The following is a 23,521-nucleotide window of genomic DNA, read 5'->3' on the forward strand; positions in this document are numbered from 1 at the left end:
CTGATATTTATGCTATAGCAGATTTATCCCTCTTTCTCTTCTCTTTCTCTGTTGTGGTTTGTTGTTATTTCATAATTTTTTTTCAGTGTTGATGCAAATTCCCTATTGTATTTCCCCTCTGTTCTAATCCAATTTCCATATTCTCTGTGATGTCTTTCCTTATCTTCATTTCCTCATTTCCTTCCTCTGCTTTCCATCAGCCTCCAAAAAAGATTTGGGATTATACTCCTGGAGATTGCTCTATCCTTACTAGAGAGGATAGAAAGGTAATTGTGTCTCACGTACATTGCACTACAGCATCTAGCGCGTATATATGTGTGTATGTGGTTTTCTTTTCTTTTTTTTTTCTTGTAGCATTGCTTGGGTTTTGTGTGCTTGTGAGTGATTTTCTTTTTTAATTGGGCTTGAGCTCATTAGCCTAACAATTAAGTAGCTAGAAAATTGATTTAATAAACAATTCTGAAATCATAATCAGCCATAATTTAGAGTGGTTGTTTTGCTATCTTGACTTGCAATGATAATTGTACTAACAGCATATTGCGTATTATTACAGTATCTTTTTTTTTTCTTTACAGGTGGGTTTTATAACTTTATGGTTTGTAGAAATAGATTCTAGCAGGCCTGTGCATCTCTTGATTTTAATGTTAATTGCCTAAAACTATTTCCTCTATAATGATTGAAACATGATTAGTTGCTAGTGATTTTCTGTGTATTGTCCATACCACCTTCCTCTTTTTCGATTAAAAAGGCTCTCTTTTTTTTTTTTTCAAAATTAACATTCCTTTGGTTTCCCCTAACCCTAAGCATTGTTTTCCCATTCTTCTTCTCCTTCTTTAACCAGAGTGATCTAGAAAAAGACCTCTACCTCTACCAGACTGAGTTAGAGGCAGATTTAGAAAAAATGGAGAAGCTTTATAAAGCACCACATAAAAAGCCACAGAAGGTATTTCCTATTCTTTTCATGCTGCCAATCCCCATTTCCAAACTCTCTGCTCTAATCTATTCACTGCTGGATGATTATTAAATGAGGTTGGGATAAATAATGGTTCTGAGCGTTCTGACTGCATGGCTTGCTGTGTTGCTGTCAGAAATAATAGAATGTGATGCTGAGAATCCAGCTTGAAATCCATTTCAGATACAGTGATTTCATCTCTCTCCCCACCACCACGTCTGCATTCAGCTGCCCCCACCCCCATCCCAGTCCCCATTTCAGGTTTAGAGTTCAGTGTCTGCAAAAAAACCCCTCTCTATTTTTCACATGAATAGGCAGCAGCAGCAATCAGCTTAAAATTCTTGGTTGGCGTGTCACGTCATCATCTCGTGCCTTTCAAGCATGTTGCCATCTACTCTCCCTTCTTACAAGCCCCGCTCTCTGCTTGGAGCTCACGCCTGCCCAAGATTTTGGATATTCCTGAGAGATTTTACACAAATTTCCTTATGCTGCACCTTGCCGTGGCCTTCTAGGGCAGGTCAGCTGCTGCTGCTGCTTCGAGGGTCTGCAGCACTCGAACCATGAAATGATAGATTAATTGGTAACACGCCATTTTTTTCTTTTTTTTCTGTTGCTGATTTTTTTTGAAGCTGCGGCATTTCACCAGGACTTGGAAAAGCTACTTTTTCAAACCCAAGATTTGCTTTTTCTTCCTAGATAGAAACCCTCACATAGATGAGGGGACACCAAATAGAGAATTGCTTCTAAAATTGCCTTCAATTTTTAAATAACGTGTCTAAGAAGCGTTAGATGGATTTAAAGCAAGCGGCTAAGAACTGGCTTTTGCTATTGAACCTGTGCAGCTGGCATTGCTTCTCTTAAGTAAGGAAACTGAACTGAAACGTCGCTTTTCTTTTTAGAGCTTTGATATTTTTTGAACGCTGAGGAATGTATTGTGCTGCAGAAATGTAATACACCTTTAAAGCAAAGGCGGGCAGTGACCGGTTGGGGGAAAGCTTGGGGAAATAATTATGAGCATGTGTCTCCTGGTCATGGCCCAGCTGGTTATCTCTTCTTGCTTTTGGCTTTATTCACAATGACTCATTTGCAGACAAAAGAATAGGCACTGCGAAAAGGCATCGGCTGTGCTAAAAACCTGTCACTGCCCTGAAGGAACTCACGAAAATTGTTGCTTTTCTGCCAAGACATTGACAGCTTAAATTGCATTTAAATTTAAACCTCAATGTCTCCTATAGGCTAATATTGAAGTAATAGATGAAACATTTTTTGAAGCCTTTTTCTTTCTCCTCACGTGTGAGTGCATATCAATGACTCCTTTGTTTGGACTTTTGCAGAATACAGCAGGTGTTACTCCTCTGGAAACTTCCACAGACCATTCTTCCTAGTAAGTTTTTCAATTGCTTGTTGATGTCTCTTTTAAAATCTGAGGTCATGTAGGACAGGGTGTTGGACGTTGGAAATGCTTTGGCTTTTTCGGGGATGGATATAGTCAAATGCATGTACCTTAAGAATTATATGTGTGCTTTAGGTGAGTCCTGGTACCCTGTCTGCTTTTTGATCCAGAATGTGTTTTGAAGTGATTATATGACTGATTGCATTGTCTAAGTAAGATTTGCTAATTGTGCTAGGCAGTGGCTTTAAAAAAACAGACCTTTAACTTCATCTGATGAATTTTGCAAATTGACTGTATATTCATGCAAGTAACAGTATTGAATAAACAAAAATTGTTTGCTACACATGTGATAGATTGCCTGCTGCTAGATATTCCATGTTACATGCACCAGATCAGATGGATGCAATTGATGAAAGGCAGTAATTTTCCAGCCTACAGGAAGGGAACACTGGTAGGAGTAACAATATTTCCCAAAGATCTATTGGGCACTACTTTTTCAGCAGAATATGTAATGAACAGTATATTCTGTGTAAATGAGTTGTACATGGAATTGGTTTGTTTTAGAAGAGGAGCACAGACATGCAAAATCCAGAGCAAAATGCTGAGCTGTGTTGAGTTACTTGAGTTATCCTGAGTTATTTGAGCCACAGAGCCAGCCCCTACTGTGAACCTACTGCTCCTTGTAATTGTACTGAATGCTCCATGTCCATAGGCACAGTGATCCCCTCTATGAGGATGGTTTGTTAAAAAAGGCAGTTTCTCCTCCAGATGTCCATTAATACCATGTGTGTTCACTGCCCCTCTGGGGGCCTTAGAGATCTCCTGTACTTCTTTCAACACAGTTTCCTTCTGTCTGTGTTCATTCTGCTGGGAAACCCACGCAACCACTGCAACTGCTTCATTTTGGTAGGAAGAGAGCAATAAAATAAATGCAAATCTCAGAGATTAGCAAAAATATATGTTTGCAAGCAACTGGTAGGGTTTCTGTTCATGACAGCAGTATCTGTGCCACACAAAGCATTCAGGAATGCCAGTGGAGAGGAAGCAAGCTGAGTGTGCTGGGAATGGGGCACAGGAGTGAGGCCCAGTGGAGTTGCACGTTTTACCCTGCCCTTGCAGGCCGCTTGGCCTCCAATACAGTACTGCTTGCTGGCCTGAATAAGAGAGCAGCTAGTAAAAAGATTCACCAAATGCTTCCTCTATCTCCCCCAGGTTTAGTCCCAAAGGACAATTGTTTTAACCCTTTGTTTTTTAACCACTAGGCTAACAACTAACCTCAGGGTAATTAGTCCCTGCAGCAACTGGCTGGGCTTCCTCAGCTACCTGTCAAAGAGATGCACTCTTTATCAAAGAGATATCCCTGATAAACAATAGCTTTGTAGCTATGGGTCTGTTTGGGCATTATCTAGGTTGAAAAACTGACAATAGTCCTTTTCTTTTTCACGGTGCTTTTCATGAGCTTTTCCTCCAGAAAATAGTTAATGAGACTGCATATGACCTGGTTTTCCTTGTCCGGAAACTAAAGTCATCTTTGTGATCCAGACATTGTGTAATTCCACCTCCATAGCCAGTCCTCTGATGTGTTTAAAGCTTTCTCTTTACCCCAGAAGTACAGCATCTATCCAAACTAAACAGATACATGTACAAATTTATCCACAACAAACAGATATAACGACAAACATTTCCAAGTTCTCATAAATTTGAATCATTCTTGGACATTAGGATGTCAAATATTTCTATTCATTGGAAAATCTGTATATTTTTATTTTTTCAAATTTTCCAGCAGTCATGCTTTGGCCTCAGAATAGCTTTGTGTGAGAGTCCATCTTATTCTGAAGAGCCTGATTGAGCACAAGAACTGGTATCAGTTTAGCTTAGCTTTTAGGAAAACAGTCTGCTTGATTGCTTAGTAAGTTTTTTGCACCTGGAAAGGCAGTTTATACCATAGCATTGTTAGTTATCCTTTTGGAGAGAAAACAGGGAAATCTAGAAATCAGATGTGTGAGCATACTTGTGCTTAGGTTCATGACTACAAAAAGGGATTTGCAATAAATTTCCAGTCTTTAAAAACCTAAGAAATTAAAATTGTACTAATTTTAACATCATTCTGTTTATATATATGCATGGTAGACCTAAAGTCCAGGATTTTTTATTCCCTGTAGAGGAAGCCTCTGGCAAAGCTGAACAGGATTGTGTGCATCTGGAAATTCCTCTGGCAATTAAAATTATCCCTTTACTATTGCTTCTCTGTATAGTCCCTCACTGACAGGCTTCAGAAACTGGTCAGGGAATCTTGAGCTGTAGTGTTGACTGGGAGGCTGAACTGGGTGAGATGACCACCTGAGCAGCTTTGTAAGTATGGGACAGGCATGGCTAGTGTTTAAGGAGAGAGAGCTGGAAGCTGGAAGGTTTTGTGTACTTCCAGCTAGCCAGTGAATTTCATTGTGTCTACAAAGAAATCATGCATCAGTTCTGTGACTGTTGTCTCATCTGTAAAACAGAGGGGTGCTTTCCTGCTGCCTGTTTTCTGGGGGACTAAGACTGGAGAGTTCCCTCAAGTGGAGGATGCTTTGGTAGTGCCAAAGGCAGAACACTATTGCAGTGTATTCATAACCTCTTCATCAGCACCAGTTCTTCATGCACAGTCTATTCTGTGTTCACAAGTGTGGTTATCTCTTAATTTACATGAAGCTCTCAGCAAGCAGGTGTGATTTCCTGGTGCCCCTTTCCTTTTTGTTGTGTGTTCCAGCTCCACTTATTCACCCAACTACCATGCAGTGAAGAGGGAGTCAGAGCTAGCTGTGGGGGACCCTACTGCCTTGGAGAATGAAAGGCAGATTTACAAGAGTGTGCTGGAAGGTGGAGATATCCCATTCCAGGGGCTGAGTGGTCTCAAGCGCCCTTCGAGTTCTGCTTCCACAAAAGGTGGGTGGTTGGAACACTAACCTCTTCTCCATTCTGCAGAGTGTCAAAAGCCCGGTGATATGGGCAAGCTGTTGCAAGGTTTACAGTACTATTCAAACCAGTTGAGATTTATGCTATCCTTCCACTTTGCCATCCCCAGTGTTCCCTCCTTTTTTCTCTCAGACCACAATGGCCAATATTTTTAATGATGCCTTTAACTGATCCAGGTTCCTCTTCTCAAGAGAGATCAGCTCCCTCCATTCAGCACCTCAGCCACAGCCCACACCCTCATGTTCTTCCTCAAGGCTGCTTAGGCTGGCCTTGCTATCCATCTGCTCCCACTGCCTTGCCATTCTAGAGCCCTTCCCTGGCTTTTCTGTTCTTCCCACAGCAGTATCTCAGCAGGCCACCCCAGTCTGCTGGCCTGGCTACCCTGGTGTAGCTGGTGCCCTGTTCTGCACAGCCTCCTGCCTGCCAGGGCTGTGCAGAGAATGCACTGACACTGAACCAGCAATTGCTGCCTGAACCAGCCCTGCAGGCTCCAGGAATGTGAGCCAGAAGAGACCAATCTCCTCCTCTTCTCTCCCCCTCTTGCAGACTCTCTAAAAGAGACAAGGAAGAGCATGACTCCCATCAGGGAATTGTACTGGGGAATGTATCTCTGAGCCAACTTCAACCTAAAAATGGCTTGAGATGGGGAGAGGACTGGAGAAGGAATGTGCTCGGTTTCTGAACTGCTCTCCCTAAAAATAGTACATCATACCAAAAAGGTCTCTCTGTCTCCATCTCCCAGCTGTTTTTCAGCATTTTGTCAGGCCTGTAGGGCAGGGAGTCAAACTGGATCTGAACAAAAAAATCTGTTCAAACAGTTCCCCAAACTGCAATTGAACCTGAATGGTTATTTTGACATTTGAATTTGAACTCAAATCGGAAACAGACCTAAAAACTGCAGTCTAAGCTGAAACCAGACTGAATCCTATTAAAAAAGACCCCAAAAACCCCAAAAAAACCCAATATCCTGATCTGACCCCTTCAATTTTAAAGCAACCATGGCCAACCACATTGTCTGAAGGACATTCAGCTTATTCCTAGTATGGGGAATGTCTAAGTAAGCATCTCTTGGGTGAGGTCAGCTGATGTGGTGTGCTTGTGCTAGCACAGTCAGCCTCTGGTTGTTTTCTTCCTCCCAGGAATAAACTGTTTGGCAAGCACTGTGGTAAGACCATAGTAGGTGTGATTACAGGCTTGGTATTAAGCCATTTTTGCAATGTTAGTGTCTCTGCATTCTTGCTGACACCCTGATCCTGCCCAGAGTTCAGCTGTCCTTTTCCATGGTGCCACAGCTTCCCTGGAAGCTCACGATGCTTTGCACTTTTTAGGAGGGTACCTTAAAAGTGCTCCAGATTTGCTTCTGGCCAAGCCTCTCATTTTAGAAACCCTAACAGCACTTCACCTACTCCTCTAAGTGTGGCTTGTTTTGCAGTTTCTTCCTGCTTTTCTTTATGTTTTGGAATTTTGTTTCTTTAAGGTGCATTTTATGAAATCCAAGCATGTTCTTTCTCCTTTCTCAATAGCTTTCTAGCACTTAAGCTAACAGGTTGTATTTATTTTATTCTGCATGCTTACCAGTGGATCGTAAAGGTGGGAATGCTCATATGACTGCACCCTCTTCAGTTAATAGCCGAACCTTTAATGCTAGTCATACCGGTATGTTAGGTCACGCATGTAAACATAAGAAGCCTTTATCAGCTGCCAAAGCCTGCATTACTGAAATCCTCCCTTCTAAATTCAAACCCAAACTAGCAGCTCCAGCTGTTCTTGTGCAGGACAAGACGGGTATCTTGCTGTCTCATGAGAAAGCTCAAAGCTGCGAAAACCTTCGTAGCTCCACTGCCTTGTTTGATAATAAAAAGGCTTTCATGGTAGACATGGGGGAAAGCATAGAAAACATCTTGATGAAGTCGAAGCAAGAGTATGCCATTAAATCTGGCAGTACCATGAGCCTGCAGGAGTATGGCACCAACTCTAGGAAAGGCTACCTGTTCGCTGCCTCCAGAAAGAGTGGGGTGGAGTTTACAACACTTTATAAAGACATGCACCAGATCAACCGGTCCAGGATCCATTTGGACACAGTTTCCTCCTGCAGCGTGAAAGATATTGCATCTCAGTTTGAGAATGAAGCGAAGGACAGGATGGAGCACAGCCTTAGTCGAGAGGATTCAGAGCAGATCCCCAAAGACACCGTTTCCTCCCGTATCAGTGCCTTTGAGCAGCTGATCCAGAGATCCCGATCGATGCCCTCACTTGACTTTTCCATTGGGCAAAGCAAACCCACCACTTCTCTTCAGTCTAAAACTTGTCTGAGTGCTGCATACTCTGCAGAGATTCTTCTGGATTTGTCAAAAGCACACCAAGTAGAAAAGGATGTTCCCAGCTTTGCAGATAAATCCTCCCACTCCTGCAGCAATGTGGAAGACACGGCTTCGGATGTCAGTGATGTCATCCCCATGGACACACTTTCAGCTTGCACTGATGAGATAGATCTTCTCTCAAATGCCTCCAATGACAGTGGCAGCAACTCCAGCAACCTGAATGGGCCTCAGAAGCATAAAATCAACAGATGCAAAGGCTCATGCCCAGCTTCCTACACCAGATTCACTACCATCCGAAGGCATGAACAGCAGCAGGCCTCCAGGCACCCTGATTCCAAAGGGGATGTCTATGGGGACAGGCACATGCTCCCCAGAAATGTCTACCTAATGAGCCCGCTCCCATTCCGATTGAAAAAGCCCTTCCAACACAAATCCTGCAGAACTCCGCCCCCAGACTGCCTGACAAGCCTGGCAGTGCCCAGCCCTGAGAACCCAGACGACCCCATACAGCTGCAGGGGAGTGTAGGAAACAAGAGTCACCACTCCCAGCACCAACCTTGCTCCAGAAGCGGGCCTCTTGCTCCCCGGCGCCTGTCCTCCTTTGACATTGTGGAGAGGCTTGGCTACTTCCCCACCATGGGATCTAGCCGGGATAGCTTCATGGGCCGGGCTGACATTCCTGACTCCTTAAACAATGGGAACCCTGTTTCATATGCCCTCTACCACAGCCTGGACACAAACAACAACCCGCAAAGTGAACTTGGGACGTACCTAGGAGGTGGTTTTTGTGTTCTTTACCGGTGTTCCTTTATCTGTCTTCTTTCTTCCATTCTCCTCTTTTCTTCCACAACCCTTGCATTTTTATGTCCCACCTTTACATTCCCTGACTCTCTGATTTTCTCCCGTAGTGTGTCTAATGTCCTTTTGCGTGTCTTGCTGAGCAGTTTTGTTCAGGGCTTGTTAACAGCTGCACTTCTGAGAAACAATTTCCACTGCATTTCTAATCGCATCAGGTTCAGTTTATCTCTCAAACAGCTCTGGGGATGCAAGAATCTCAACATGAGATAATGTCTAGTCCTGTATCATTTACACACATGGGAATTATAAACCAAACCCAGATGATTTGCTTTAAGGAGTAGTTTCTCAAGGTCTAGTTGTGTGTGTGAGTGTGTGTGTGTATTAAACTTTTATCAACAGTAAAGTGCCAAATCATACTTTGATGACAGTGAATCTTTTCTTCACAAAGTCCTTCTATGTCTTTACTCCTTCCTGTATCATTATTTTCTCCCTGTTCTTGGATCTTTGTTCACATGTACAGCCCAAAAGGGAAAAAAATGAAAATGGATAAATAATCAACATCTGATTGGCAATTTGGTCAATGGCAATTGAGAATCCTTACTGTCATAATGGAAAAAATTGTTTAAAAATATTTCTTTTTTTCCTTTCTGGTTATGCTAGATAAATCCATGTGTATTTTAACTTCCTTATGTTGTTTTGAAGTAGATTCAGAATCACCAAGGCATTTTGCACCAGTTGATTACATGGAAACTCCAGAAGAAATCCTCCGCAGGCGGTATGATGATAAAGAGGTAATGCCCTCCTTTATGGCTTTATAACAGCAGTGGCAGCTTCACATGCAAGAAATACAGCATTCAGCCTTACATAAGGATAGCTTGTATGTCCATGGCTCTGTGTCCTGGAAGTTAGGGTAACAAGCAGTAACTAGTGTGTTTTACTTTCAATACTCTCTGCCACTGATTTGCTGTGTAATTTGTATAGTCCAATTCAGCTTGTTTCAAATAAACCTGATAGTTCTTATCAATTGCAAAAAGTTGCATACAGAGGCTTTGAATAATATAAAAAGCTTGGAAATGTATGTGAGCAGTACCCTAGTACTTGCAGAAAAAGATTGGTAATCTGTAATTGCTCTTCATGCAAGCCACTTGAGTCAGTATTAATCAAATTGGTGAAAACACTATTATTCCTGTGGTGGTCCTCAAGTTTTGAGGGTAAGATGTTTTAAGCTATCAGAAATTCGTAAGTTTTCCCCCAGTGCAAACTAGAATTCTTTATGGTGTCTGAAGTTGTTGTCAACAGAATGTAGCAGTCCTTTTTGAAATGCCTGGGTAACAGTGGGACAAGCTGAAATAATAGGAAAGCCACACAGACTTTTCAGCACTGGGTGTATTTAAGCTGAGCTAAAGAAGTTATAAAGTGCTTGCTTTCCTGGAAGATGGAACTAATTTCCCGTGCTGGTGGGGGGCGGGGGGTAAGTTTTGCTTTTAGTGTTAACTTTCTGAGTTCAGATAATGTTTATATGTGCTTTGAAATACAGTAAAATCTGTTCTTAATTCCTGTGTAAAAAAATGGTTTTTTTCTGTCTTCTCCTGTGAAAGCTGGTAATTCCCCCACTTCCAAAATGCAGCATGCAAACTCATGTAAGGTAAAAAACCTTACAGAATTCAGTAAGACCTTCTGGTTTCAAATGAGTTAGCACACAGCTGAACTCTTCAGCCTACAGTCAGCCCCAGAAGGTGGAAGAATCCTTCTGTGCAGATGCACAAGAATGCATGTTTCCATTTAATGTGCCAGAGAGTCTAGAAATCCAAAATAATTTTTAGGTGTTTATTTACTTCATTTTACAAAGTGTGTTACATGAGCCCAGAAGAACTATGGGAGAGCCTGAATGTGGTTAGACACCCTCCCAAGCTCTTTGCAAGGCTTAGGAGAATTTGGTGCCTCAGAACTCAATGGGGCTGATTCAGGTCTCTTGGAAGTCAATGAGAGATGCTTCTTTTTGGTGGAAGGGGGTTTGGATCAGGTCTCTGCATTATCAGCAATCTTCTTAGAAGCTCTTAAGACCTGTCCAAAACTTGGAAAAAACTCCTCATTGACTTCCATCAGCTTTGGCTCAGATCCTCTGTATGAGCTAGATTTCAGTTATGCCATAATGATGATGTACCTTCTGTGTTTGTAAAATGAAAGGGAATTGTTTAGTTAGTAGAAACAATATTTGATACTGAACTGCAAAGCCCCAGCTATTTGCAGGGAACTCAGGAATCTTTAACTAGATGATTTACTGCCCATTTTATGCAATTTTATGGCAGAAACTTTTAGAGGACCAGAGACGGCTTAAACGTGAGCAAGAAGAAGCTGATATTGCCGCTAGAAGGCACACAGGGGTTATTCCAACGCACCATCAGTTTATCACTAATGAACGATTTGGGGACCTCCTAAATGTAGACGATACTGCAAAGAGGAAATCTGGGTCAGAGGTCTGTTTTAGTTACCTCAGTCTGCTGCTTGACCCAAAGCAATAATTGCCTCTCACAATGTTGTGCTTTAGGCCGACATTAGCTCTTCAGAGAATGTCGTTTGTTGTTTTTTTTCCACCTTCCCCTTTCCCATTCTGGCTTCATTTAGATCTGCTTTGACTTTTATGCCTGGTAAATTAATTGATATCTTATACCAAGCTGCATATATTAAAGCATGCCTGCTGAGAATTGCTGGTGCACACCTGTGATGCATGCCTTTAAATATCAGCTACTTAGTCAATCAAAGGCATTCTACATCTTTTGCATCATATTGCTACATTGTCTTCTTGTCTGTGCCTTATGCTTAGAAACTTCATGTCTTGTTGATCTGGCCATGTGGCTGTCACATAGTTGTGGGTTTTTTTAGAAATACATTGCTTCTCCTTTTGAAATATGCTTAATGTCCTTTAGAAACATTCAGACAAAAAGTCTCAGCATGTTTCACTGCGTTCAACTTGGTTGGACTTGCTGAAAGAGACAAAGGAGGAGGTACATATTTTTTCCAAGAGCCCAAGGCACTTTCCTGGAGGGCTGGATGTTGTGTCCAGGTGTTATGGCCAAATGCCTTTCCTGCCTCACATGGATTGCTGCTGGGCTCTTGACAGCAGCTCTGTTTCCCCAGAGGTGCTGCACTGTGGTGGGTGAGGTGCTCACCATATGGATGAAGTACACCTGTCTGCCCTTTAGTTTCAAATGCTCTGGAGCCTCATCAATGTGACTGCTTTGTATTTTGTGCTCTGTTACCAAAATTACTGTGAAATTGTCTGAATATTCTGTGGCCTTTAGAAAATTAGCCAGGTGAACCTTTTAGAGCCCAGGCCTGCTGTCAACATTCATTTTGGTTCTTTAGCCACTGAAGACTTTTTTAAAATGTGTGCCTAATTTATTCATATTTCCCTTTCACCTTTGTCTCTTTCTTACCAATTGATACAGAGTACATGGGTCACATTGCAGTATTCAGCAGGGCCAGATAATAATTAATAAGAGCCACATCAAATAATATCTTATTGTTTTTCCCAGCTAGTCAATTTTGCTTTTCCATTCAAATGTCAAGAGAAATTTGGTCCTGGAGCCCCAGTAACTGTAGTTACTGGATCAGCTTTCATTCATCAGGGCTAGTCACATTAAAAGTTGACTGCTGTTACTTCTATTTCCTGTAGAGCTCCTAATTATTGCTGTGCCAGAAGTTGGCACTTTATGTCCTGATGGGAGATGCCATCCAACATATTTGGACTGTAATACCAGTTGCACGCAAGCTTGTAGCAGAGTACCTGCATTCAATTTCCATGCTAATCTTACCTGTAGAAGAGTTTGGGTGATTTTCCTCAGAAGAGGGTTGAAAACATAATTATTATTTTAATATATTGATTTTTTTTTTTTTCTCTCCAGATGAGACCTGCTAGAGCCAAGTTTGACTTTAAAGCACAGACGCTAAAGTGAGTATAGCTTGTTGCTCCTACCTGGAGTGTTCTTCCTCTGCTTTTTCCCTAGGATGCAGCATGCAGCATTTTTGAAGTGTCATGTAATTGGATTCATGTTTTAGGATGTCTTTCCAGTTCCCAAAGCAACGTTGTCCATAGTAAGGCAGGGAAAAGTAATATGAACCTTGCAGACCATAGCATCTAAAGGACCTTGAGAAAAATGTCTTCTCTCTCAGTGCATCTCTATCCCCCATGATTTTCAGGACAAACCTGCTTTCTTTACTGCAGCAAGTGCTCTGCCCTGTGGATAGGTGGAGCCACAGGAGAAGAACATCCTTTTCACTATGCACAGGATAGCCCATGGGCAGAAGTTAAACAGACGCCCAGCTCTAAGCGTGTGGGCCCCTGGCTTGGCATTTTCCTGATCCAGAACAAAGAAGTGTGCAGAGTGGTTACTGCTCTCCTGGCATCTATGGATACATCAGCAGATGTTTCAGATGTCATTGTTGTACCTCCAAGCCCTGTCGTAGTCCTTTGGGTGAATCCTATGGCACTACTTGTTCTTTTTAGAGAAGACTGCTGTGAAGAGAAGGCCTGGAAAAGCCTCTGTGTCAGCATGAGCCTGGAGAAGCTCTCATTTTAATATTGCTAGAGGGGCAAGAAAGAAGAGCAGAATTCAGTGAAGGACCTGCATGAATGAGCTAATGTCCTGACAATACTTTTTATATGTTCTATAGATGATGATTTGTAATAATTTAAATAGCATCTCTCCAGCACCTGTAATAAAACTGAGGAAGACTAGGAGTAGCCATTGTGTCCCTTGAGTAGAACATACCAGAGTGCCAGAAAAAAGTAAAGCAGAGCTTGTAAAAATCATCTTGGAAAAGGCTGTGTTGCTTATTTTCCTCTGGGGACCCAAGTAGTAAGTTTATGAGCCTAATACAAGCTGGCCGCAGTTCCTCAAACTGCAGACATTCATAATTTTAGCACTGAAGCCTGTGGATTGAAATTCCAATTTTTAGCCCAGTTGAGGTCACTGACTGCTCAACCATAGGCTGACCATCAGTGTAATCATTGCAGGATGAACTTCACCATGTGAGCATGTTAATCTAATCAGCAAACTAACTCAGATTAAAATCATATGTCTCTTTGGAAGGTGTTTGTGACATGTCTGTTTCAAAACTTGAATTGAGGGCTGCTCATCATATCCAACATGGAAAGTAGCCAGTGTCATATTTGACTTGAGCTTTACCCCATTGCTTCTGGAGAGCATGTGGTTATTAGGGCCCTCACAGGCCAACTTTTTTAATAGAATGCTCAAAGAACAAGAGAGGTCTTGCACATCACAATATGAACAAAGTAATCCTCAACAGTTAGCTTGTCCTTTGGGTGGAGCATGATGTGTATCAACATGCTGGTGCACACCTTGGTACCTAGGGATTGCTGCACAGAAAAAGAACACATCTGTTCTCCTCCAGTGAAGTTCTGATGGAGTGCTTGTGTTGTTAACAGGGAACTTCCTCTGCAAAAAGGAGATATTGTTTACATTTACAAGCAGATTGACCAGAACTGGCTCGAAGGTGAACACCATGGCAGAGTTGGCATCTTCCCACGATCATACATAGAGGTAGCTGCTTTCCTTGCAGGTGTTCTTTGTCCGCTCCCTTTCTGCCTGAGACCAGTTTATGTGCATCGTGTATGAGACTTAGCTGATTCTGTTTGTTCATTCTAGTTCCTTCCACCAGCTGAGAAGGCTCAACCCAAAAAGCCATTACCATTGCAAGTATTGGAATATGGAGATGCTATTGCTAAGTTCAACTTCAATGGGGATACCCAAGTGGAAATGTCCTTCAGAAAGGTAGGGCTTCTGTTGTGTTGATTAATTGAATCCAGACATGATGATGTTTTTTAGCACTAGTAACTTGCAATTTTCAAATGAAAGCTCCAATAAAATGGACTCTGTATTCAGGAAGGATTCCTCCTCATCACCCATGTTTTAATCCACAGTCATTATGTAGTACATTGCCGTTTTTGTTGCAGGTAGGCTAAATCAAGAAGTGCCAATTGTTTCCTTAGGTCCAACTGAGAAGATACTTTCAACAAGAGTGCTGGAAAGCTGGCTCTGCAAGGCAAATTAGATACTTGGTGACAGGTCTTTCCAGGTTGGTTGGATTCAGTGGAGGCCCACACAGTTACAGAGTGACTACAGTCACACAGTTACAGTGGTTTAGAAATGAAGGTAACTGGGTTCACCATCTCCATGCTACAAGCCAAATCATTAAGCAAGCCAGGTTCTGTGGTATTGAGGTGACTGGCTAGACTGACTGCAGAGTGAAGGTGTGGGAAAGGAGCTGTGTAATGCCTGTTCAAAAGAAAGTCATCCGTATTTAGATTAAGTAGCAGAAATTCTCCATCTCAACCAGCTTTCTGTTTTGATGCTCAGATTAGATCTTCTCTGTCTTCTCTTTTAATTATATATGAAGGTGAGGCTTGCAGTGTATGTTAAGGATCTGGAAGTTACTTTGTCAGCCAAACTTGGAGAGACCATAGAGAGACCTAGTTTAAACTGCAGACCTGTGCATACTTTCTGTACACCTCATATGCCTGAGAGTCTCATGGTCAGCTTGAAACTGCTGGTTTCCATTTTTAGCTGACTTTAGCAGGTAGGGTCCTGAAAATGTGACCATAACTGAGTCTGCAGACAGACCAAGTCTGTACGAGAAGATCTGCAATTTTTTCTTTCTCTGAACTGAACAATATCATTCCCACCCAGAGTTTAGGATTAGGATAATTGGAAATAGGCTGAGAACCACCAATTATTTTAGGTCAGCTGCACCAAGATTTAAAATGTAATCTGCTTTGGAATGATTAAACATGTTAAAATCAGAACTACATTGCTGTTCCTTCCCACAGGGTGAAAGGATCACGTTGATTCGACGAGTGGATGAGAACTGGTATGAAGGAAGAATCCCTGGCACCAGTCGCCAGGGCATCTTCCCCGTCACGTACGTGGAGGTGCTCAAGCGGCCAGTGGTCAAGAACGCCATTGACTATCCCGACCCACCTGTGTCCCTCTCCCCCAGCCGCAGCATCACAGCCTCACCACAGGTACTAGCACTAGATGCAGCCAGGTGCAACACCTTGCAGAACTGTGGGATAGTGCCATTCTTGTGCAAGAAGCAGTAGCTGAAAGAAAGCTGTATTTTGTGCCATAAATTTTGTGCCATAAAGCTACGTGCTCCCTGCAGTAGGCTTCAACTGCAGGAAGAGGTGATGTTTCATTTACCAGAAAGGTTAATGAACGGATCATTTGGGGATTTGGAGACTCAGCTTTGCATCTCTGGTTTGGAGCTTGAATCCAGGCCAGGTTGAAAGGATTGCAGTTCACAGCCACATGATTAAATTTCACTGTCGGAGACAGAATGAATTAGTGATCCAGAGTGATCCAGCTTTTCCTGAGTATGTGTTTACACTTCACACACCTTTACTGTGATGAGGGGAATTTTGTATTATGACTATTAAAAGTGTCATAGTCTGTAAGGTTTTAAGAAGTGCTGTAGTCTGTAATAGTCATTATATTGATCCCAATCAGCTTGAATTAAGCTGTATACCTGCTCCTGTATGATCTAACTCATGACCAAGGTTTTTGGGGACAGAGTCAGGAGAACAGCTTGCATTATTTGAAAATGCTGCTACATGAACTCAGGTTTTGAGAGCAGGTCAGTCTGGGATCTTCCATGAATATCAGATTCACTACAAACCATACTGCAGTTCAAAGAAAAAATCAAAATGGCAGCAGGTGGTTATATGGGCATCTCAGAATGTTTGCCATGGCAAACTTATCAGGGCGATAGTGAGTCTCTAAATCCCTTTGTTTTGCTCCCATCGTGCAAATACTCATGCCAGAGGAAGGTCAGCATACATGTCTGGGTCATGGCCATGATGTTCTGGTGCATTTCCCTCTCACTAATGGGATCAAAACAAGGTCAAGACTGCAAGAAACATAAGGGGAGAGCTGGGATTGTGAGGAAGGGATATATGGTACAGAAAGGATAGGAAAAAAGATGCCATGACTCATGCCTGTTGTCTGTCTGGATCTTTCCTAAAAGGAGTGTTTTCAGTCTTAGCCACTGTGTAAAGAGGAAAAACTTGTTGCTTATTTGGGATTCTCAGTCAAGACATCAGCTGAGCTTTTCTGTGAGCTTGGCAGCCTCTCCATAGCTATTCCCTATCTTCCACAAGCTCCCTGCAGGCTTCTTCCTTGGATGGAAGGGATCATATCCACCTTTTTTTTAGTTTTCTTTCCTGTTCTTTTGATTCCTCTCCTATAAAGTCAGTACTCTCCCTAGTTTTTTGCCTGACTTGGCTGAGGATTGAGAAACAGTCTGACAAGTGCTAATGTAGCTGTTCTCACTGATACTGCTGATGGTAAAAGCTACAGACAGGACTTGTAGTGTGTTCTGTCCTTTAAACCCAGGAGCTATTTTAATCACCTGAAGAGCTAATAGCCCCAGCTGGCTTTTTTGATCCCTTTCTCCTACGCAGCTTCTGCAATGCATGCTTCCTGAGGAGCAGGCATTGCTCATGCTGAAGTTGGATAAAGTCAAAGTTCATTGCAGCAGTGAACTCTGGCTGGATCCACAGTGTGAGTTGCTGGGAACCCAGCTATTGCTGCCAGGCCAGTCCAATGCTGCATTCTGCCATCATGATGGTGGCTTCACCTGCTCCCTGAAGGACTTAGAACTTATGGTATGAAGTCAGAGGTCACAAGGTGTTTTGTGTCTGGGATACTGGCAAAGGCTGGAGAAGGGTATTCGCAGCACAGATACAGGCTGGACTCTGCGGTTGGAGTAGCTGTGGACAGCATTGTCTCCAACACAGCAGAAGAGAACTTTTGCATGTGGTCACAGATCGGCTTCTCTCCACACTTGCTTTCTCTCCTCTTACTTTTGCTTGGTTTTGTATTTTCTTTATTATTTTTTTATTCATTTCTTTCTTTTTCTCTCCTGCTTTTGTCTCCTTCAAGTCTCCCAGCTCTGAGCTGCTCCATACTCCAACTCCTCCGCCTTTGCCTTTTGCGCGCCGCGCTTTGTCTCCAGAGGTGCAGGCGGTCACATCCGAGTGGATTGCTCTGACCGTGGGAGTGTCTCCCAGCACCACTCCTGCCATAACTCCTCCATTGCCTCCTCCGCCCGAAGCCTCCCTCTCTCACCCTGACTATCTCTCGCCTTCTGCTGCAGCCAGCCCTTCCCCCACAGTCAGCCTCCACCATTCTCATCTCTCTGGCTCCTCGACTCCCAGGTCCGTTAGGTCCCCGTTGCCCTCTTCCTCATCCAGACCTCAATCCTCTGCCCGCAGTTTCTACCAGGCCACTCCACAAAACGAAGAGAAGTTTGTTGACTCCCCTTCTCCCAGCGTGACTTACTCTAACTCCTCTCGCTGGGCAGTGGAGAGCCCCGAGAGCATCCTCGCAGAGCAGCGTGACACCACTGCCAGCCCAGCCTGGCTCCCAAAAGCAGGAGAGGGCAGCAGCCACGCTGAGCAGAGTGCTCATGCTGTCCCCAAGATCTCTGTTGAGCGCTGCCTGAAACCGTCCCAGCTAGACATGCGTGCGAGCCCAGAAAAGAGAGCTGTGGGTTCCTCTGAGGACAACCAGTTGTGTCAGGAGCTAATGGCTATTGTTCAGGGAGGTAAAACAGAGAAAAGACACGTGAGGAAAGGTGATACAGGAAAGTTTCAAAGCGGGGAAAAGAAGGTACTTCTGCATGTGTGTGTACTGCTCTGAATCGCTGATTTTTGTTTAACTGGTGGGTTGACGTTTGTGCTGCTCTGCTGGCAAAGCAGAGCCAGTGGCTGCCACATGTCATTTTGATGATCTTAAGGCATTTTTTCAGGGGTCACCAGTGGCATTCACTTATAGCAGATCAAAACATTTTGGAAGAGAGATCAAGAGCAATGTAGAAAAAATTATTCCAGAATAGATAACACGGCACTGACACAATCGGTCACATCTAATGAGGGGATTGTCCCAGACAGTGGCTGTTACCAGACGCATCAGATGAAAGCAACACACAGGCCCACTGTGCAGAATACAGACATTTTCTTGCTAATCAGAGATTTTACAGTGTGCACTGAATCATTTTTGGTTATAGAATTTGTTGGTTTTTCCAAAGGACCAAAAAGCATTTTAAACATAAACCTGGCTCCTAGAATCACAAAAGGTGTCCCCTGTTGATCCTGGAGCCTAAGTGAACCTTAGTCTGGGATGTGCATGACTAAGGGAGTTTTGATTGTCATGTATGTATTGAGGAGAAGTTATTACCTTTGCATTTTTAAAATTATATGAAAGGCTTTAGCCACAAAAGAGAATTAGACCTACTGATGGTTTCCCTTAAGAGTTTTTAGTTTTATGCAGCCATATGTTACAAATAGAGGAAACACAGAGGGAACTCTCCAGTAGCTTCTACAACGTATCTTCAGCCCTCAGTCTTTGTATAGGATATATACTTTACTTTGTAGCTCTCTGTTGCCTTGGGGCACGTTGTGGGGTACAGCCAGCTCAATTACATTACAGTACCGCAAGGAGTGTAAGTTTGGAGAGTTTGAAATCATAGAATTCTAAATACTGTCTTGGATGCACTGCAATAGCCTCCATGACATACCCCATCTAGCCAACATTAAATAATGAGAAAACAGGGTTTCCAAGATGACGTGTTTCACACTGGGCAAACTTATGACAAATAATTTGATTTCTGCTTGAATCATAACCAGAAGTCTACTGAGAGCTGTGTTAATACTGTACTGTTTACCATCCAGATATATTTTAGTAGCATTTTTTTTTACTTAACCTGCATGTTTAAAACAGAGTAAGGTGGTCAGCTGAGACAAACCAACTGGAAACTGCACTTGTCCTTGCATGGAGTTACTGTTGATGTGTGTGCTTCAAATTTACTGGATAGTAAATGCTCTTATCACTAGCAGTGGTTGTGATAAGAGAGTATGTGCCAAGCTGACCGATTTTTCTTTTCTTCAAAAGACTGCAGACTCAAAAGTATTCTCTTCATCTGCTCCTCTCTCTTCCTCTACCCTCTCTTCCTCTACTGTCACAACCCAGCCACCTCCCAGACTTACACGCAGAGTCAATAAGCCACAGGTAATCATCTTTGCTGATTACTCTTCCACTACTTACAGTCGTTTCCATGCCATGCCATTGTTTTGTCATATGCTTATTTAGCAGCTCATTGATTACACAGGTGAGGTAATTTTCCTCAGAGTTAGAGTTTTTATTAAAAAAAAAAGAAAAATTACTTCCAGGCTGTGCAGAAGGGGAGGTATGGGCAAAATCTTCAGCTGCTGCAAATCTACATAGGTCAAACCTAGGTTTCTGCTTGTTTGTACCAGCTGAGGATCTGTTTATTGGTTCCTCCAAAAGATTAACTCAGGGCTTACTTAGTTCTGACCTTGAGTTCCTACAGCTTGATTTCATTATACTGCAGTGTTGGTGGCCTTCTTAGTAGGAATGGTGTAGCACAAGAAAATTTGGTTCAGGTATTGTTTAACCACCTGAGATCAGGATTCAGGGTTTGAGCATCTCAGAGCTGGGGATAAGGCATACACATCTTGGTATCCACAATGCCAGGGGCCTGCTCTGGTCTTCTCAGGTAGGATTCAGAGTTTCTCAGCTCTATTGCTGAGAGCTACAAATGTTTTTGAAGAGGGATGCAGTAGGGTCTGTGCAGCATGGCTCAGCCCCAGCACTGTGTCTGAGGTGCCCAGAGGATGGGAATGAGCAATGCTGACATCTGCTGGTGCCTCATCAGTCCTTCAAGGCAGCTTCCACAAGATGGCAATATTTGAAACAGAAAGTTCACCATTAACAAAAACTGGAACACTGGACTGAGTTGTTAGTGGTGGGTATTGGGGAAGCAGTCTTCAGCTTGATCAGTGAACCAGGCAAGTTGATCATACAGGATGAATGTGGGAAATAGCTGCCAATGTTACTTTCTTGATTATATTAAGAGAGAGACAGCTTAAACCCTGAAATTTTCCTATTACCTTTGCTCATTTTCTTCCACTTGAAGCTTGCACAACTTTTTACTGAACAACCACCTCCTGCTTCCCTTTCACTTTCAACATCTGAGTTCAATAGAATACTTACTCTGCTTCATGTTGAAAATCCATAGAAGTTTCCTGTGTTGGCCTTTTTCCTGAGCTCTGATCTGCTGGGTCATGCTGGTGCTTGCACTGGATATATGTGATCCAAAAGAACAGGAGCAAAGAGCCACATTTAGACAAAGATGTTTCTCTCCAGTTATGATTAGCACAGTTCTATTTTGGGTGTTCCACATGGTTGTAATAAAATCTCATGGCCTTTCTTTGTAGTCAAAGTCAAGTCAATATTTATATTTTATATGCCTTGACAGTCAAAGCATTGTCAGTATCAAGTTAAAACTATTTGTGACATCAGCAGTAGTCTTGACCTCATTTTCAGCTCTGGGTCCTCAGTTCTTTAGGGAGCAGGAGTGATATTTCTATGTGCAAATGGCTTCTCATTATCTGTGTGATCCATACAGAGGCTGATGGTTTCAGCAGAACTTCAGGTAATACCCTGGAGGCTTTTCAAAAATCTGTACCTCTCAACTGATTTTAATCAAATGAGAAAATCACTTAGCAGACATGGAAATGAGACATTACATTTGGGTTTTCCTTCCATTAGTGTCTGTCCCTGGTGTTTCACATACTTTACGATTTTGAATTTTAGTTTTCTTTCTCATTATGGATAACCTCTCCAGTTATGAAATTCTGACCCAGGGTTTTTTGCAGGTTTAAGACCCTTTGGTATAGGTCTGGCGTAAGGACTCTGTTCTTACCTATTACATTAAGTAAAAATATAAATTGCATTGGCTCTTTACACTGTTCTGAAGTTCCTTTTTGTTTGTTTTCCCAGTCCAAACTAAAAAGAAAAAATAATTACCTCACAGCATGTGAAGGTATTTCAAGTATAACTTACAGATAACTTGTCTCAATATTCTAGTAAAATATGTTATTAAGGAGTAACATAATCTATCAAATTAATTTATTTCAGGGAACCCGCAGGAATTTTCCATTCTAATTCCTGTTCTACTCAGAGATCCTATTAGCACAGTGCCACAGTCAGCAGTGGTGGCAGCAAGTGTGTGAGCAGTGTGGTGGTTTTGGCTCTGGGGCTGGACTGTGGCTGTGGGGTGGGGAAGGCAGGACAGGCTGGACAAGGGTCCCTGTATCAGCCACATGAGGGATATTGGTGGGACCCATCTGCTCCTTGGCACTTGTACAGAGCCACTCCAGCAGGGTGGCAATTCACCTGCTTTTGACTGGTAGAGAGGGGAGCCAAAGGTGGATGTTCAGACCCCGTGTTATATGAGGTGGATGTTCAGACCCCATGTTCTCCAGCACAGACCAACTACTCCTAGCATGTTCCTTGCTTTGCACCGTGTTCAAGGTAAACTTATACCTCCTGCAGTGGCTTTCTGTTGCTCCACAGATTCAGCACAGCAATATTTCTGCTGAGCTGAGTGCTCACTGTCCAAAGCAGAGCTGCCCAGCCTGCAGCAGGCGTTTGGTACCTATTTTCCAAGGGAAATGCCTTTTTCTGCTGTAGACACAGCCTTCAACTTCTGATCCAGCGTCCAGGGAGTCTTTCCACTGATTATGGCAGCCTTCTGCTCCACTCTGCAGCCTTTTCAGTGTCCTTTGTGAGAACTCTTCAGCCAGCTTTCCATTCGCTTTCACAGAGCTGGGCTTGGTGTGTGCAGGGCTTTTCCTTTTGTTTCACCTGGGCTAGGGAGGCCTCCCTGGTCTTGGTTCTTCATTCATGTGGGAGCATCAGTGCTGATGTGTTCCCTCCTCTGAGGGAATACCAGTTTGTCTGTCTGTCTTGTGTGTCTATTAGTCTGTTCTGTTTAGCTTTGTCTTTCCTTATGTAGTTCCTTAACTCCCACCTGGAATGGATGGAAGGCACATGAACAAGAGCTGCAATGGGTAGTTGCACTGATGATGCTGAATTTCACTAGGAGCAGGGAGAGCACTGCTGAGCAGTCCCAGCATCTTTGTGCCTAACATTTAAAAGCTGCCTTAGGGCTTTTCTAGGCTCTTAATGTAGAACTTTTTTTCTGGTAATTTCACAAACTTGTGGCACTCTTTACATCCATCCCCAAACTCCATATGAGGGGGAAACACTGGCCAGCTGTGCTTTAGGGACTAACTGTACTGCATATTTGTGTGCACAGTCTGTAGAAATGGAGACATAGAGACCTCAGCATGTGCTTAAGTTTATTCATTTAGTCTTAACAAAGCAGATAGTGTGGCTGAGCAGATAGAAGTTGAGATGTCCTCACAGGTTGTGAATACTTGGTCACTTTTAGGGCCTTCAGCTTACCCTCAGCAGTTACAGGGCTGGCTCAGTGTTTTGTAGTAGTACATGGGCTATCTAAACCCCTGTTTGAAGAGCATTTGGACCTATAACACTCTTTTCCCCTTTAATCTCTTCCTTCCCTGAAAGAACACTGTAGAGTTTGGTTGGTGAACTAAAAAAAAATAAAAATAAAAAAGCCACACAGATCATGCTATTAGGGTCACTTGTTTACATTAGTGTGGTAGTACATTTACAACCCAAAATTATGGGATCTGATCTGGTCCATTCTTCATTCTGTTTAGCTAATACTGCATAGTTGCTGACTCTGAGGTGTTTCACCAACTCCCTGCAGGACTCTGCTGCATCCCTGGGAGTTAATGCAATGCTTTGGTGGGAGCTGCATGGATCTCAGAGCAGAGGCCAGAGGAGATCACTTAATCATGTGTCTTGTCAGGAACTGGAAGTTCCTGCTTGGCCTTTGCCCCTGCCCAGCTGCCTTGTGGAAGTCCCCATGAGGATTCTGCCAGGAAAGGAAATGTGACCTGGGTTTTGATGCTGCTCCTCCTGGTAATACAAACCTGCACTGTGGAGCATTCAGAGGCAGTGTCAATTTTTTAGCTTTGAAAAACTAATTTAATTCATAGATACTAATGCTTTTAGAAGGAAAAGCTGTGCAGGAAGGTCACAAGTAATCAGTGGGAAATGGACCATGTGGTCTTAGCTCATGGCACAATTTCAGCAGTCAATTTATTGGTATGGAACAGAGAAGCAC

At 42.9% G+C, this 23,521-nt stretch overlaps 1 protein-coding gene across 7 annotated transcripts in view; it reads left to right on the forward strand.

Moving 5' to 3' along the window:
- The window catches only part of SORBS1 (sorbin and SH3 domain containing 1), a 71,881-nt gene that overhangs the window by 41,526 nt on the left and 6,834 nt on the right, over positions 1 to 23,521 (forward strand). For 3 of the 7 annotated variants that reach the window (XM_058810348.1, XM_058810350.1, XM_058810351.1), the window contains 12 exons: positions 201 to 266; positions 842 to 943; positions 2,287 to 2,336; positions 5,095 to 5,270; positions 9,125 to 9,210; positions 10,729 to 10,896; positions 12,325 to 12,371; positions 13,869 to 13,983; positions 14,089 to 14,214; positions 15,270 to 15,464; positions 17,383 to 18,111; positions 19,393 to 19,509. In XM_058810348.1, coding sequence (XP_058666331.1) covers positions 201 to 266; positions 842 to 943; positions 2,287 to 2,336; positions 5,095 to 5,270; positions 9,125 to 9,210; positions 10,729 to 10,896; positions 12,325 to 12,371; positions 13,869 to 13,983; positions 14,089 to 14,214; positions 15,270 to 15,464; positions 17,383 to 18,111; positions 19,393 to 19,509 — 1,977 coding nt within the window. Of the gene's footprint in view, positions 1 to 200; positions 267 to 841; positions 944 to 2,286; positions 2,337 to 5,094; positions 5,271 to 6,878; positions 8,400 to 9,124; positions 9,211 to 10,728; positions 10,897 to 12,324; positions 12,372 to 13,868; positions 13,984 to 14,088; positions 14,215 to 15,269; positions 15,465 to 17,382; positions 18,112 to 19,392; positions 19,510 to 23,521 lie in introns of all 7 variants that reach the window. The other 4 variants (XM_058810352.1, XM_058810349.1, XM_058810353.1 and 1 more) reach the window with 2 other exon arrangements.

This window comes from Ammospiza caudacuta, chromosome 9 (genome assembly GCF_027887145.1).
Source record: "Ammospiza caudacuta isolate bAmmCau1 chromosome 9, bAmmCau1.pri, whole genome shotgun sequence".
Taxonomy (NCBI): Eukaryota; Metazoa; Chordata; class Aves; order Passeriformes; family Passerellidae; genus Ammospiza; species Ammospiza caudacuta.